The 14,887-nt window shown below is 31.3% G+C and overlaps 1 protein-coding gene across 3 annotated transcripts; it reads right to left on the bottom strand.

Annotated features, from left to right (window-relative positions):
• Positions 1 to 2,020: 2,020 nt before the first annotated feature.
• Positions 2,021 to 4,911, bottom strand: LOC120202605. 3 transcript variants are annotated; one of them, XM_039203014.1, is made up of 2 exons: positions 4,804 to 4,911; positions 2,021 to 4,353 (listed from the first exon to the last, which is right to left on the bottom strand). In XM_039203014.1, the coding sequence occupies exon 2, from the start codon at positions 4,067 to 4,069 to the stop codon at positions 2,096 to 2,098; it is 1,974 nt and encodes a 657-aa protein (XP_039058945.1). In that variant the 5' UTR covers positions 4,070 to 4,353; positions 4,804 to 4,911; the 3' UTR covers positions 2,021 to 2,095. The 3 variants fall into 3 exon arrangements, with proteins under 3 accessions (XP_039058945.1, XP_039058947.1, XP_039058946.1); XM_039203016.1 differs by lacking the exon at positions 4,804 to 4,911 and adding an exon at positions 4,704 to 4,746; XM_039203015.1 differs by lacking the exon at positions 4,804 to 4,911 and adding an exon at positions 4,665 to 4,717.
• Positions 4,912 to 14,887: the final 9,976 nt, after the last annotated feature.

The raw sequence follows: 14,887 nt of genomic DNA, 5'->3' as shown, positions 1-14,887 counted from the left end.
AGAGCAAAGAGGGGCATCTGTAAACACAATATTTTCGTCCCATTATAATATATTATATATATATTATACTAATTATTTTATTTTTTGTTTTGTTACACATTTCAGGTCCAAAACATTGGCCCACGTGTGCAGCCCACCATACGGAACCCACAAACTGGTCCAGCTAGGGTTTTGAAACCCTAGCTTTCTTCACAATGTTTCAGCGCCGTCTTGTGGTCAACCGAACATCCCCAGCCAACGCCTCACGCCAGCCGCTCGCCGTTCTTCACGCATCAACGCCGGATTTCTCGGCAACCAACAGAAACAACCAATGAGCATTAGAGTTCTAAACCGAATAGGACTCTAAAAATAGCTTATTTTTTTGTAACTATAAATTACATGCACACACACACAGGGGAAAAAGAACACACAAGTTTCGTACACGAAATACGCACAGAAATTCACAATAGCAACCAAAAAGGAGATCCAAGCACTTGTAGAACATTTCGAGAAGGAAATAAAGGAGGTAGTTTTTTTTTACCTTGTTCTTTTATTCTACTCCCTTGCATGTTGTTTTTCCATTGTCATTTGGTGCGAATCGAACCCAAAAATCACTTTTTGGCCGATGAACAGGGAGGGCCAACGCGATCTACCCTTTTAGATTTAGCCCTCCCGAGGCCGTTTTTGAAAAGATCTTTCGTGGGGGAAGGAAAAGCCTTTAAAAAAAAACCAAAAATTTCAAGGTTCGCCGCCGATGAGCGGTGGCCGGCGCCGATCAGCGGCGGCCGGCGTGGTGGCCAATGGCCGGTTTCTGGGAATTTCGGCCGTTGTTCTTCATTTCGAAGAACATGGGAGAGAAACAGAGAGAAGAGTTTAGCGTTTTAAAAAAATGAGAGCAAATGAAAAAATCAAAAATTGTTTGGCTTAAATACTGAAACCATTTGACCTGCGCGACCCGACCCAGTAACTCCCAGGGTCCGCGTGTTCTCATGAAAGAGAGGAAATTCTGTTTTGGTCGTCATAGTTCCGAAAACTTTTATTTTGGTCCCAATGTCTCTGTAAATCGAACTCTAATTCCGATTTTCTTTCAATTTTGCCACCTAACATTATGTTTCAGCGTTATTTTAGTCTTTCTTTTATATTTGGTATAATTATCATGTGTTTCTTTATATTTATGTTCAATTCATTTTAGTCCTAAGCTTTATTTAAGGGTTATTTACATTTAGGGTATCTGAATTATTTAACATTTGTGATCTGGCTTTAGTTTATGTTATAATTAATGTTTGATCCCTCTGTTTTCTCTTAATGCCATTTTAGTCCTTGAATTTCTGTTTTTGACATTTGAGTCCTTTATCCTTTTTGTTTTTGCTATTATGATCTTTTACATTTTTATTTATTTATTTATTTATTTCATATATATTTCTTTAATTTTAATATTTTTTATTTCTTTTAAATTTGTTATATATATATATATATATAGTTTTTTTTTACACTCTTTTATTTTTTATTTTTTATTTTAAAAAAAAAGACTGAATATTTTTCAATTTTATTTATTTATTTTTATTAATATTTTTTATTTATTTTCTCACTTCAAGTTATTTAATATTTATTTATCATTTGTTATCTAGCGTTCTTACTCATTTTTAGAGAAATTTCAACCAATCAGGGGTAAGTTTTGGATCGTTATTTTACCTTTCAATTTAAACTTTCAACTTTCTTAATTAAAGACAATTGGAAATTACATAGTACCGAAAGGGCGGTTCAAGGGTGCTAATCCTTCCTTGACCGTAACCGATTCCCGAGCCCGACATATTTCTGGTAAGACACATATCAGGTAAGAAAATAAGGTATCCGATCAACCCACTTTTCGTAAAGTAAATGATCGGTGGCGACTCCCAATCCATTTTTCACGTCGAAGCCCAATTCCGGGGCCCAAACCGAAAGACGGTTACGACAACTACCAAACTTGAACCAAATGATGCAAACAAGCAGGGAAACGAGCCAACTTCCAATAATAGTTTTATAACAGTTCAGAAGTAAACTTACATCCAGTTCTGGGGGGCTTAAAAGATTTATTTGGCTCCGACGAATCACCGGTGAAACCGGCAGTGTTGACCTAGGCAAGACCGGAATCACCTGCTAGCATTGTTATCAAACTCCCACCATGGACTCTACCTTCAGGAGCAAAAACAGAGAAGCCTCCTTCACCGACGGAGCTAGATGCATATGGAACTCCGTATTGATTCAGACTAGAACAAGTTCTGCCTTCAGAAGGTTCTATGCCACTCCACGTTTTCATAGTGTCGGCATTTGTGTCCTCGGAAGTAGCAATCTCTTTCATCTTCCCAGAATTGCAGAGTTTAGGATCTAGAACGATAGGCCCGAGTGTTGCACCTCCATGAACCCTCTTATCACGAACCAGGCTGCTGTGGAGTGCACAAAGACCTGTTTTGCCCCTTGCAAAAGAGTTACAAGGACCAGAAGGTTGGTTTCCATATTCTGACCCAGGATGGCCCCAGAAGCATCTCCTGCCTCCACCGTGTGCCTTGCAGAAATCTGTGCTACCTTGTGCACTTTTGCCACACCCTTCAACCTTGCATCTTTTACCTCCACCATGTCGAACACAATAATCAGTACGTCCTCTTGCACTCTTTGTGCATTCAGGCACTGCACACCTCTTGCCTCCACCGTGTGCTACACAAAAGTTGGTTCCTCCATGCACACTCTTTGTACAAACCCCACCACCTTCGAATGCACATCTTTTACCCCCTCCATGACCCTTACAGAAAGGGGTACTCCCTTCGGCACCCTTGTTGCATCCTAGATACGAGCAACGTTTTCCACCACCATGCGCCTTGCAGAACATGGTGCTCCCTTGTGCCCCTTTTGTGCATCCTATAAATTGGCATCTCCTCCTACCTCCATGTGAAATGCAAAGTCCTGAGAGGCCTTCAGCACTCCTTGTGCAATTTTCCTTCTGACATCTCTTCCCACCACCATGACGTATACATAGTCCAGATTTGCCTCGGGCAGCTCGAGTACAACCATCATGGTTACATCTTCGACCCCCACCGTGAGCAATACAGAAATCAGTACGACCTTCTGCACTTTTAGTGCAACCAAGAAATTCACATCGTCTACCACCACCATGGGCCTTGCAATACACAGTACGGCCCTCTGCTCCCTTATGGCAGCCAGGCTTTTGACACCTCCTGCCACCACCATGAGATATACAACGGCCAGAGGCACCTCTGGCCCCCTTTCCACATCCTTCAACCTGACACGTCTTTGAACTAGAACTGCGGTGTTGTGGCTGTTGTTGCCGCGTTATCCCGGAAGTGCAGGTGACTGAGCTTTTTGGTGTAGTAATCATGCTTGAAGATAGCTCTGGAACAATGGGAGAAAGATCAATGCTTCCTGGAAACTCCTTGAAGAAGACACTAGTCTCTTTCACTGGTAAACTCTGGAATGCTGGCGAACCAATTCCAGGTTTCCAGTTACATGAAGTAGATCTTTCATCTGCATTTGGGGGGCCTTCAACTGCTATCGGCATCTTCGTACCTGGCATATCGGGAGAAGAGCTAAGATGGACACCAGTGATATCAGATTCAGAAAAGCCAGTTGAGAGATTTAACTCCAGGTCCACGTTTAGTTGCAATCCCATTCCTTTCGGATCTGAACCAGCAGGTTTCTTGGGTTTGATTACCTTTTCATTTCCAAGATGGAGGGTAAAATCCAATTCAATGTCCGTTGAGGAATCCACATCAGATTCTTTGGCTGAAGATGTGGCAGTACAAGCAGTTGTTGGACTTCCCTTGCTGTCTAAGGAACTCGAGGAGCGGCCTAGCCGAAGAGCCAATGATGACCCAACTTGCTCACCAATGGATCCATCCATCAAACTCCACTTCCTCCTGATTCCCTTTGATGTGGACATATAAGGGATTGAAGAGCCGGGGGAATCAAGACTTAGAACAGTATCTTTTCCGTATGCACCGCCAGTTCCTCCAACTTGCATCGAACTACCCGAAATATTGAATGCATTCAAAGAAAAATTAGCAGGGAACCCCAAGTTTGAGGACATGGAATCCATCTAGCAATAGCAGAAAACTTGAAACAACAATATGCAGAGCAGATCTCAAATGCAACAGAGCAGTCAACCTGACTTCCAGGTGAAGACAATTAGCCACAAAAACTAGGGTTAGAAGATGTCGTTGAGTAAATCCCACCCCCACTAACAAATCCTGAAGTGTCACAGCGATCCATTTCTATCTAAAAATCATTCAATTCAACCCGAAATCGAGCCAATCGGTACTAAAAAAGACAAATCAATGCAGCCCAGGCACGTTTACAACAACATCACGCTGCTCCATCAACCTGTTCCAAAACAACAATAAGAAAGTTGAAGCACAATTAAACTAGAACATTAGCCAAACAGAAGTAGCTTTTTATCAAGCTAAATCTGCCGATTTCTTTTTTAAAAAGAAGGCAATCTGAACTACCGGGACTTATTTCTTCCTTCATGATTCCAAAAGGGACAAAAAAAAACTTTTTGACTTTCAACACAATAAAGAGAATGAAAACGAACTTCTTAGCAAGTTTTAATTTTTTCGGCAGCAAACAGAGTCATATATTAACAGATTCATAACACGGTTAGTTAAGTAAATCAACAAGGAAATAATCTGAACCTGGACGAGATTTGAACAAAGTAAATAATTGCCGTGAACCTGGACGGGGTTTGAAAAAAGAATTAAACAATCGAAATTGAAAATTAAGAAAAAGAAGCAGGAAAGTTATTGATATAAAAGAACGGGGATTGTGAATTACCTTGAAATCGGATTGAATTTAATCGAAGAAAAAAAATGAAGTGTTGGGACGAGATAAGGGAGTTTCAGAGCTTCGGGAGTGCCGGCGAGAAAGAGAGGGAAATGGAAGAGTTAGTGGGTCAGATGGAAATTAAATGGTGGAATTTCGTTTCAAATGGTAATCGCACGTGTCTCCGATGTAGGTGCACGTGGTACTTTATTATTTTTCAGACATAAATTAATCCGTGATTATCTGTCACTTGTTTGAGTCGGCCCTTTTGGTTTTAAACTTTTAATGCCGCAAAACAAATATTATCTAACAAATAAGAAAAAAATACCCTTATTAAATTTTTATAATATTTAATTCAAATTATTTAATAAATAAGTTATATATAATTATTAAATAAAAAATCATAATAATATTTTTATTAGTCTGGATTAAGTATAAGATAATATATGTTTAAAAATAACTTTCAATTATTGACATTGAACATTCATACCCTTAACATTTACGGTGGTCAAACTTAAACCTCAAAAAATAATAATATATTTATCACCGAAGTCTCTTGTTTCGTGCAAAATCATAATAATATTAAACGCTATATTTAGCTGAATATCTAATACAAATTTCTTATGTTTAGGCATTTTAGTTCAAATTTCTAACATGGTAAGCTCTCAATTATTATGTAATGATATATTTTTAATAATATATTTAACACTCTCAATTACACACAAATTGCAATGAAGGAAAATATTCGAGAACCAAAAGTGAAAAAATGGCGTAATCAGTGATGTCAGCAAACTAAAGGAAGGCGGCGGCTGTCATGTTTCCATTGTTAGGTTCGCCTGGCGAGACGATATCTGACCGCCACGCCCCAACATCCCCCAGCCCTAGGCCCCACAACAAAATAAAGAAAAAAGTAAATTACATTTGTGACCACTTTATTACATGAATTCTAATGTGAGTAACGATATTTCAAGCGAATCAAGTAGACTACTTAAAATATTAATCAACTCAACGATAGTTAATATAATTTTTTAGGTAAATTACATCATTTTCATTGAATTTTTACTCTATTTTATTTCACTTACTATATTTTTAATTTTTTTTAATTTACTCGCTGAACTTTCGAATTGTTCATATCAATCTGAATTATTTTATTATTATTTTGATATAATGTGGTATATTTTATTATTATTTAATATAAAAGTAATTTAAAATCTAAAATAAAACAGATGTTGGTCATCCCTTGAGTTCGAATCATACCTCCATTTTGTTGGAACATGCTCCGAATCCGATCAAAAGTGAAAATATCAAAATGTAGGTCGTCATCTACTGCTATAGACGGTGGTCGTTCGGTCCTATATTTTATGGGTCGTTTCACCTCGACACTTTGAATCTGAATTCGACCTCGATTTTGTCGGAACATACTCCAAAGTCTACGAATATGAATCAAAAGCGAGGAAACTAAAATGTTTTAATTGAGATTCACAGTTTTTGAGACATTTTCCAATGAAGCAACCACCGAATTCGAACTCAGTGTGTCAAAATGAGTATCTTGGTATAATTTGAAATCAAACAGTTGTTAGTCCCAAAGGTCAATGGTGATGAGAATGGGCGGTAATGATGTTGCAAAAGGCAGAGAAGTGAACATAGTGTTTTATTATTTTTTATATCTCAATAAAAAATACCACATCATAAAATAATAATAACAAAATAATTTATAATGATCAAAACATGAGCAATTTGAAAATTCATTGAATAAATTGAAGAAAAAAACAACAATTTGTGTATCCAAATCTAATCAGATGATCCAAAACAGAGAAGATCAACCTGATAATAAATGAGCACCATCTTTATCAACCATGACAATGTTAAATACATTCTTAAGAAAAAAAAAATAAACGAAAATAACGGTCAAGCGTTCGAAAACATGCAAAAAGGCATAGAAACATGTTATAAAGACAAATGAATATGTGTTATAAATGCATATTTATTAAAAATTTATAAATACCGATGATTAACGAACCAATATTAAAATTAGTGTCACCTTTAATTAAAAAAATAAAGAATAAAAAAGACAAACAGTGACATAATAAAAAGGGGAGAGAAAGAAAATTAGGGTTAAAAGCCCTACTCTCCTATTAGAATCTCTCATAATTAAATTATCATAGATGTAGTTTACTTAATAAAAAATCACCTTTTAAAAAAACAAAGGGAATAGATTAAACAAACGTTTACTTTAAGAAATAAAAAAACTATGAAAAAGAGTTAAAAATACTCTATGAGGTAGTAAGTTCGCTTTAGTCTCTATAAATCATTTTAGAATTATTTATTTACCCTTCATTTTTACCTTTTAAAAAGGCTTTTATATTCGTAATATATTATTTTTTATCATTTTTAAAAAAATTAATATATTAACTATGCTTTTAAAAATTATATTTTAGAATTGTATAAAACTCATAATAAAAATACATTAGGCATAATATAATTGACTACTATAAACATTAACTAAATTTACAAATTAAAATATATCTCAACGGCAAAATAAACTTAAACTATTTTTTTTTTATCAAATCCTCACAAGGAATAATTAGATTCCTTAAGCAATATCAGGTGTTCGAACTCTGACGTTTACGAATGGAGTAAATTGAGTTTTGAGAGTTACTCTTACATCTGCAGTATCCAATCTAGATTAGTCAGTCAATAAATTGTACATAAGTAATTAATTCAAAAAAAACTATATTAAATAGACCCAAGTTTTTTGGCATCACATATATTTTATACACGAGTTGGATAATCCATTTGAGTCGAATTTAATTTAATTAAATAATAATAAATTATAAATCAAATAAATCTAAATATAAATTAAATACTATTTTATGTATTAAGGTAACGTTTAAGCAAAAATATAAGTTTAAATTTAACCCCTGAACATTAAAAAAATAATCTCCCCACCGAAGATAGAAAAGGAAAATAACATTTAGTAAAATTCAAATAAAAGATAAGTTTCTTTGACATATCAACGTGGCGCAATGTGTTTTTTTATTGATGGTTGGCAGCGGATCGTCACCGTTCTTTCAATAAAGAGATTCTTCTGAGAAAAACAGGTTTGCGGTCCCCTTCGGTTTTGCATTCTCTTATTACGGCGGCGGTTAGTGTTTTTTCCCGACGTTATTTGAAACGTGTCTTTTCAACGTCCTTTTGTACGTTAGTAAAGTTAATTTTGGAGCACGAATATCAGTGGATTCGATAAAAAAAATAATTGTTATTTTTTAAGGTTTTGAATTCGAGTGTTAGAAATAATATAGGTATGAGCGTTTAATTTTAAAATATTGAGATTTATCTTTAAATAAATATTATATTGTAACAATCTAGATTAATAAAAAAATTAATTTGGAATAGATTTTAATCTAAAATATTTCTTGAGTTTTTAATAATAATTTTGTAAGTTACTAATAGAATTTTTTTGAAAAGGGATATACTTTGTAATTGAAAAATCGAACAAATACAAATTACTTCACATCTAAATGACTCGTTAAAAAACCTCCCTAAATCTATTTAGAGAAAAAAGAGTGCGCTTTGGAGTGAACAAGCTAGAAACTCGAATCAACCATAGTAATTATGTATTTTAAATGATTTATTGGGTAAAACATAATATTTTCGATTTTAATCTAAGATATTATCTAGTTTACTATAGAGAATCACACACTTCATAATTTTTTCGATAAAACATATTGTATTTTTAATCTTATATTAATCCTTTATATTTTAGACTCCTCTTTATAAGGTACAACAAACCTCCTTTGTTTTGTTTGAATTTTTAATCTTTTTTATTGTAAATCTAATTTTAAGGCTTTGTTTTGACTAATTTAATTTAAAGACTTCACCACGATTAATCTAATTTTAGTGTTTTTTTTTCTTCATAATTTATTAAATTTTGATACATATTGATATTATTTAAATTTTGATAATCAAAAAGAATATAACACTCATTATTTAATATAATTGTATATCAAATCAGATATATCACATTGATTATTTAAAACTTAATGATAGTCGAAACATAAATTAAAGGCAAACTATCAGACGATCCTCTAACATTACCTTAATAAATAATCAATCAAATTCAAAGTAACATTCCTATAACAATTACAATATTGCATCTAAAAGGGTGGTGCTGAAAAAAGAGATCAGTGATGAAAGTTCAAATGTCGTAAGACCCAGAAACAAGTCAAAAGAATCAATTCCCTTATCTCTAAATCTCCCAGGCCAATCAGATATTAGACACGTGTAAACCTGTCCTCCCTATTTACCGTCCGATCTTCATCTCCAAGCAAGGTTCCTTTTGCTAAAAAGGTGAAAAAGTATATATATATATATATATATATATATATATATATATATATATATATATATATATATATTTCCAAATCTTTGCATTTGTGATCTTAAAACGCAATCGGGAAAAAAAATACCATTTATTTATTTTCTTTTAAAAAATATTTATTTGATAAGATATTATTGTCTTATTTAGATCGAATTTAATGATTTAAAATATTCAAAAGAATTATAATAAAAAATTAAAATTTTTAATTATTAACAAAAAAATATAAGGAATGATTTTAATAAAATGAAATGAATAAATTATTGGTATAATATCAAAATAATTATTTTGGTTTTTATTTCTAGAGTATTTTATCTTTAATATTTTATTTTAGGATAAAAAAATTCTAACGTTTGACTGAATATTTATTTTTACCATTATTTTTTTTCTAGACTATTTTGACTTCGAACATTTCATTTTATGGTAAAAATACATTTATTTTAAAACGTTAACCGTGGATTAACAAACTGTTCTTATCTACAAAGAAACTTTTTATCCCAAATTGAAATATTAAATCAAAATATTATAAAAAAATAAAAATAAAAATTATTATTTAATCAAACATTACATATATTTTTTAACTTATACCTAAAATATTTTTTAATTACGTAGGGGTGAAAGGTAATCTAAGTACTACTTAAAACATTGTTTAAAGAATGTGTAGTGGGGTAGGGCAAAGGCAATCAAATTAAAAAGTGGAATTTTTTTCTTAAATGAAGAATATGCTGTTTAATATTCGGTAATTGTATTATTCCTAAGGTGTACGTCTATGGTACCAATACTTTCTATTTTTAAAAATGATTTAATATAATTAATTAAATCTTAAATCAAGGTTTTTATTATTACTATTTTGTTAAAAGTATATTTTTTAACCATCAAGTTATTTAAGTTGAAAAAGAGGACGTTGCTCTTCTTACATGTCCTATGTTCAAGCAATTGCATCTGTAAGGTATGTGTATTGTCAATTGGTTAAGAAAGTTCTGAACAAATACTACATCTTGATTATTTAAGAAAAATGTGTTTTTTTTTATAATTATCAATATTCAATTTTTTACCGATTAATTTGAATCGAATATTATAGAAGCTTATTACAAGTTAACTATCTCAACCTATTATTCTCTATTCACAACATATGAATTTGAACTTAAGACCTTACTTAAAGAATTTAGTGCCTTATCTTATTAAACTGACTGGTTATTAGTTGTTAAAATTGTGTTTAAAATATATATTTTTCCAAATATTATTTTTCATTTTGATTAGTCTGAAGTGATTACAAGGTATTATGTTTTTGAAATATTATGAACTATTTGACAATGAACGCTCAAACAGTCTTGAAGAAGACGTGCTTAAATCTGAAACCTCTAGAAATAACAATCACCCCTAGTCATTGAAATCGCTTTATTCATATTTATTGGAATATTTTGTGAATATGCTATATATATATAAAGAGAATCATATCAAAACACAATTAAACTTGTATGGGGCAGGCAAAGTATATGTGGAAAATGAGAGGTTAATGGGGAAAGTGGGGGTTTCACCACCTTCACAATCATCCTTTTTAGGCTCAATTTTTGATTCTATTATTCAAAAAAGCTTTCATTGATGGCCCTGTGTCTTCCACATCAACCAAATTCTGCTCCATATTATAATGGGACTAAAATATTCGAATTTGGCACATATATTCAACGCATGTAGATAAAAATAATCATCTTTCTAAAATAACCGAAAGAGACAACAAATGAATTATTCACTATTTGCTTGAATAATATCAAGTTGTTTTTGAGAGCTTAAAGCATTCGGTTGATAACAGTAATATGCTAATCTAAGATGTCATGCTGCAAATTGATTTTTACGCTCATGATCCAGAGTAATAATTTAGGTATGTGTTCGACATATTTATATATTTTTAATTTTTATATTTGTACAAATATTATATATATTATATGTGTCATAAGAACATTAAGAAAATTTAGCGTGACGTATTAAAATTTTGTAGGATTATCAGAAACATTCAAGCATGGTAATCTACGTATTCAGAGGGCAAAGTCCTAATCGATGTTTTTTTATTTTAATAATGCGAAGTAATTATAAGGTAATATTTTTTAAATTTTTAACTTATAGATAACGTATACATACCATGTAAACAGAGATTTAAATCGCGGTCGCGGCCGCGTTGCGTTTATCACGGTCGCAGACGTAACGGATGTTATCGCAGTCACTACGGGTATCGCGGACGTGAATTTTTTTCAATTCGAACAACTTATTACAAAATATAATAAATTATAATTATAAAAAATCAATTTTAATGATATTTAGAGTGTTTTCTTACATTTATGAATTTCTAAAATCATTTATTAATACATGACCATAATTTTTACCATCATTAATTATTCTTATATTTATTTATAAATTTCTTAAAAATATTATACCAGAAACATAAAATTAAAATTAGAATTTATAAACATAAAATAATACAAAATATAATAAACATTTACTAACGGTGAAGAAAAGTAAGTTTATTGCATAAATTAATAAATAATAAAAATAATTTAAGTGTATTTAATTTAAATTCAACATTCAATCTCTTAAAATAAATCATAACCACTTAAAAAATTAATCCATAAAATTATCTATTATTATTCACTTACCAAAAACAACATATTAAAATTTAAAACTCACAAAACTAAAACAAACCCAACAAAAAAACCCATAACATGGTAACCCAAATCTTATTAATTTATTGGGATTTCTTTTGGTCCAAACCCAAAACATTAAAAAGTAAAAAAAATATTTCATAAATAAAATAAAAAATTATTAAATCTCAAGCCTCTTCTTCTTCTATCTCGTGCCCGAGAGAAGGGAGGCATAGATCAAAGAAAAATCAGAGAAAATTGGACTCCCATATTTATTTTTTGTTTGTGCTTTTCATCAAAAAGCCTCATTTCTTTTCTTGTAGCTGTGTTGTTGAAAGCTTCCCCTACTCTTTCTTTGTTGAAAAATCATCAATTGGAACATTGAGTTTTCATGTTTTTATCTCTTTCTTGTCCCAAAAACAGGTATGGGTCTGGGTTTGGTTTTGTCATTATTTTTGCTACCAAAGGAGACACCAGGGGCAGAGACGGAGAAGATCAAGCTCATTCTTCACTTCCTCAAAGGACCAGAAAATGACAGCCAAGGATGGATATGAATATGATCATTTTCCTTCTTTTTTTCTTTCTTCCAATCTCTACTCTTCCTCTGAAAACCCATAAAATATGTGTGAGTTTCAATAGTTGATTTGTTGTAACGGGAAATAAAGAGAATAGTGGTCCGTTATCACCGTGATCGATTGTTACTCGTCAAGTTGATGCCGCAATCAGTCGTTATCGGTGTAATTTCGCTTCACACCGTTATTTTAGACAATAACGGTTTCGAACAATGGCGCTACCGCAAAATAGTGACCGCTATCAGGTTTGCACTCCGCTATTTGAATCCCTACCTATAAATACAACTGCTCAAACGTAAAATTTATTGAGAAAATAACATTTTTTTTACTATACATTAAGAACACTTGATGGGTTTAATCATTCTTTATTTTTAAGATTGCATAGAATGCTAACATATAATTAATATGAGAAGAATGAAATTAAATACAGTTTACACAATATGAGGTGCTAATGGTCTTTTTTTAATAATATGAGGTGATAATGCTATCCGTACTTATAAATTGTAATTAACTAATTATATAAGAAGTTCTATATTCGAGCATTAGACATTGCAAGGATGTTTGAATTTTTATTATCAAATAGTTAAAAATATTTATAATATATAATACCTTATAATTATCATATATTATTCAATATAACTCAATATATATAAGAGGTCATAATAGGAACTATACTTCGATGTTTGGTATTACTTTCATACTTTGTGGTGGTAGAGTGTATTTTTAATTAGTTTTTTTATTAGTATGGCGTGGCAATTAAGAAAATCGGTTAATTTTAAATTTGACCCTTGATTTTCAGATGTTTGCTTTTTTCACCTTCATAAGAAAAACACTAAAATCCATTTTTATCCACCAAAAAAATATCCCTATTCTCTAACCTGACCCTCATCATTGTTGTCGTCGTTCAATTAATATCAGCCTAAAACTACACGAAATTTCGAGAAATGTTCACATGCGGCAACCTTAATATACGGCTAAAAATAACAAAATCGGTAAAAAAATGACCGGAAACATTATTAGATTCTACCGATTTTGTTATTTTTGGGTGTTTTACCGGATTTGGTAAAAATGACCAAAAATATTATTAGGCGCTATCAGTTTTATTATTGTTGGGTATTTTTACCGGAAATATAAAAAAATTGATGTTTTAGGTAATAATAATAATATTTTAAGTAATTTTTTACCGATTTTATTATTTAAACAATAACAAAACCAATAACACCTTAATTTAACCTTATATTAAGGTGTCGCACTATAAAACTTACCGAAATTCCTAACATCCAATGTCAGAAAACCTCTCCAACAATGTCTTATTCATAGGTTGTGCGAAAAGTGGGAGCCTAATTTAGTGTGCATTTAGTAATCGTAGCTCAATCCACGCATTGGTTCGACCTCTTTGAATTTTACCAACATGTGAAATGGGTACTTAATAAATCCCATTGTAGAAATGATTTCTTAAAAAAAAATTAATTATATTATTTAAAAGTCTTGTATCGATTAATTTAGTGTTTTATTTTAAAAATATCAAAAACAGATGTTATTCGAGGAGTCATCAATATTTGATTAGGGTATAATTGGACACCCAAAATGTTTTGACATTTTAATAAAATTTAATTTAAAAATTATTAAAACAACATTTTACAGTCTGTGTACAAAAAAATTAAGTTCAAGAGTCAATTACGCGTGAGGAAGGATTAACATCCCCACAACGCCCTAAATCAGTACCTAATCGATTAATTAGTTGTCTTTGCAATGAAACTTACAAATTCGAATTTAATTTAATTTAAGATCCATTTGAATAACATTCTTTGAATTTTAAGACAAAAAATGATAATATTTAATTATTTTCTACCGAGAAGAAAATACCTCTTGTGTCTTAAAGCGGTCAGTTCTACTGCAATCGAAATAAAAAATATTACTATTTCATTCAAAAATTCATTATTGATTCTAATTTCAAATGCATGAATAATGATAAAAATAATACAAGCTAAATTAGAATTATCCATCCTTTTAAAAAGAAGAAGAATGTTCGATTATTTAAAGACATCGAGATCGGACTTTTTATAAGATCTAACGATATTTTCTCGACGAATTTAAATAGACTGACATTTTTTTCTCTCGTTCTCAAATTTTAGATGTGACCAAATGTTTGACGATACACATTTTCATTTTAAAATTATCGAAAGTGACTTTCTTATACGTTAAGATAATCACTTCACAACAACCCTAAAATGAAAGGATATTACCCTTAATCTAATTATTTGAATTAAATCAAGTTATTCTTGTGATATATTATGCAAAAATGAGGTCACATGATTCGCAAATAATTTGTTCGCATACTCATACATATGTAAGCATATCAACATGCAAAACAAATATACACATCTAATTAGGAAAGCAATTACCTAACAAGGTACTAAATTAAAAGAAATCTAAATATAAGGACTAATCTAAAAAGATAAAGTAATCTAAATTAGGACTAAAATATTTGAAATCTAAATCTAAAGATTCAA

Source organism: Hibiscus syriacus, unplaced genomic scaffold (assembly GCF_006381635.1).
Source record: "Hibiscus syriacus cultivar Baekdansim isolate YM2019G1 unplaced genomic scaffold, ASM638163v2 tig00008957_pilon, whole genome shotgun sequence".
NCBI classification, from domain to species: domain Eukaryota; kingdom Viridiplantae; phylum Streptophyta; class Magnoliopsida; order Malvales; family Malvaceae; genus Hibiscus; species Hibiscus syriacus.
Note: the sequence above shows the minus strand (reverse complement) of the source record. Positions and strands in the feature narration are given on the sequence as shown.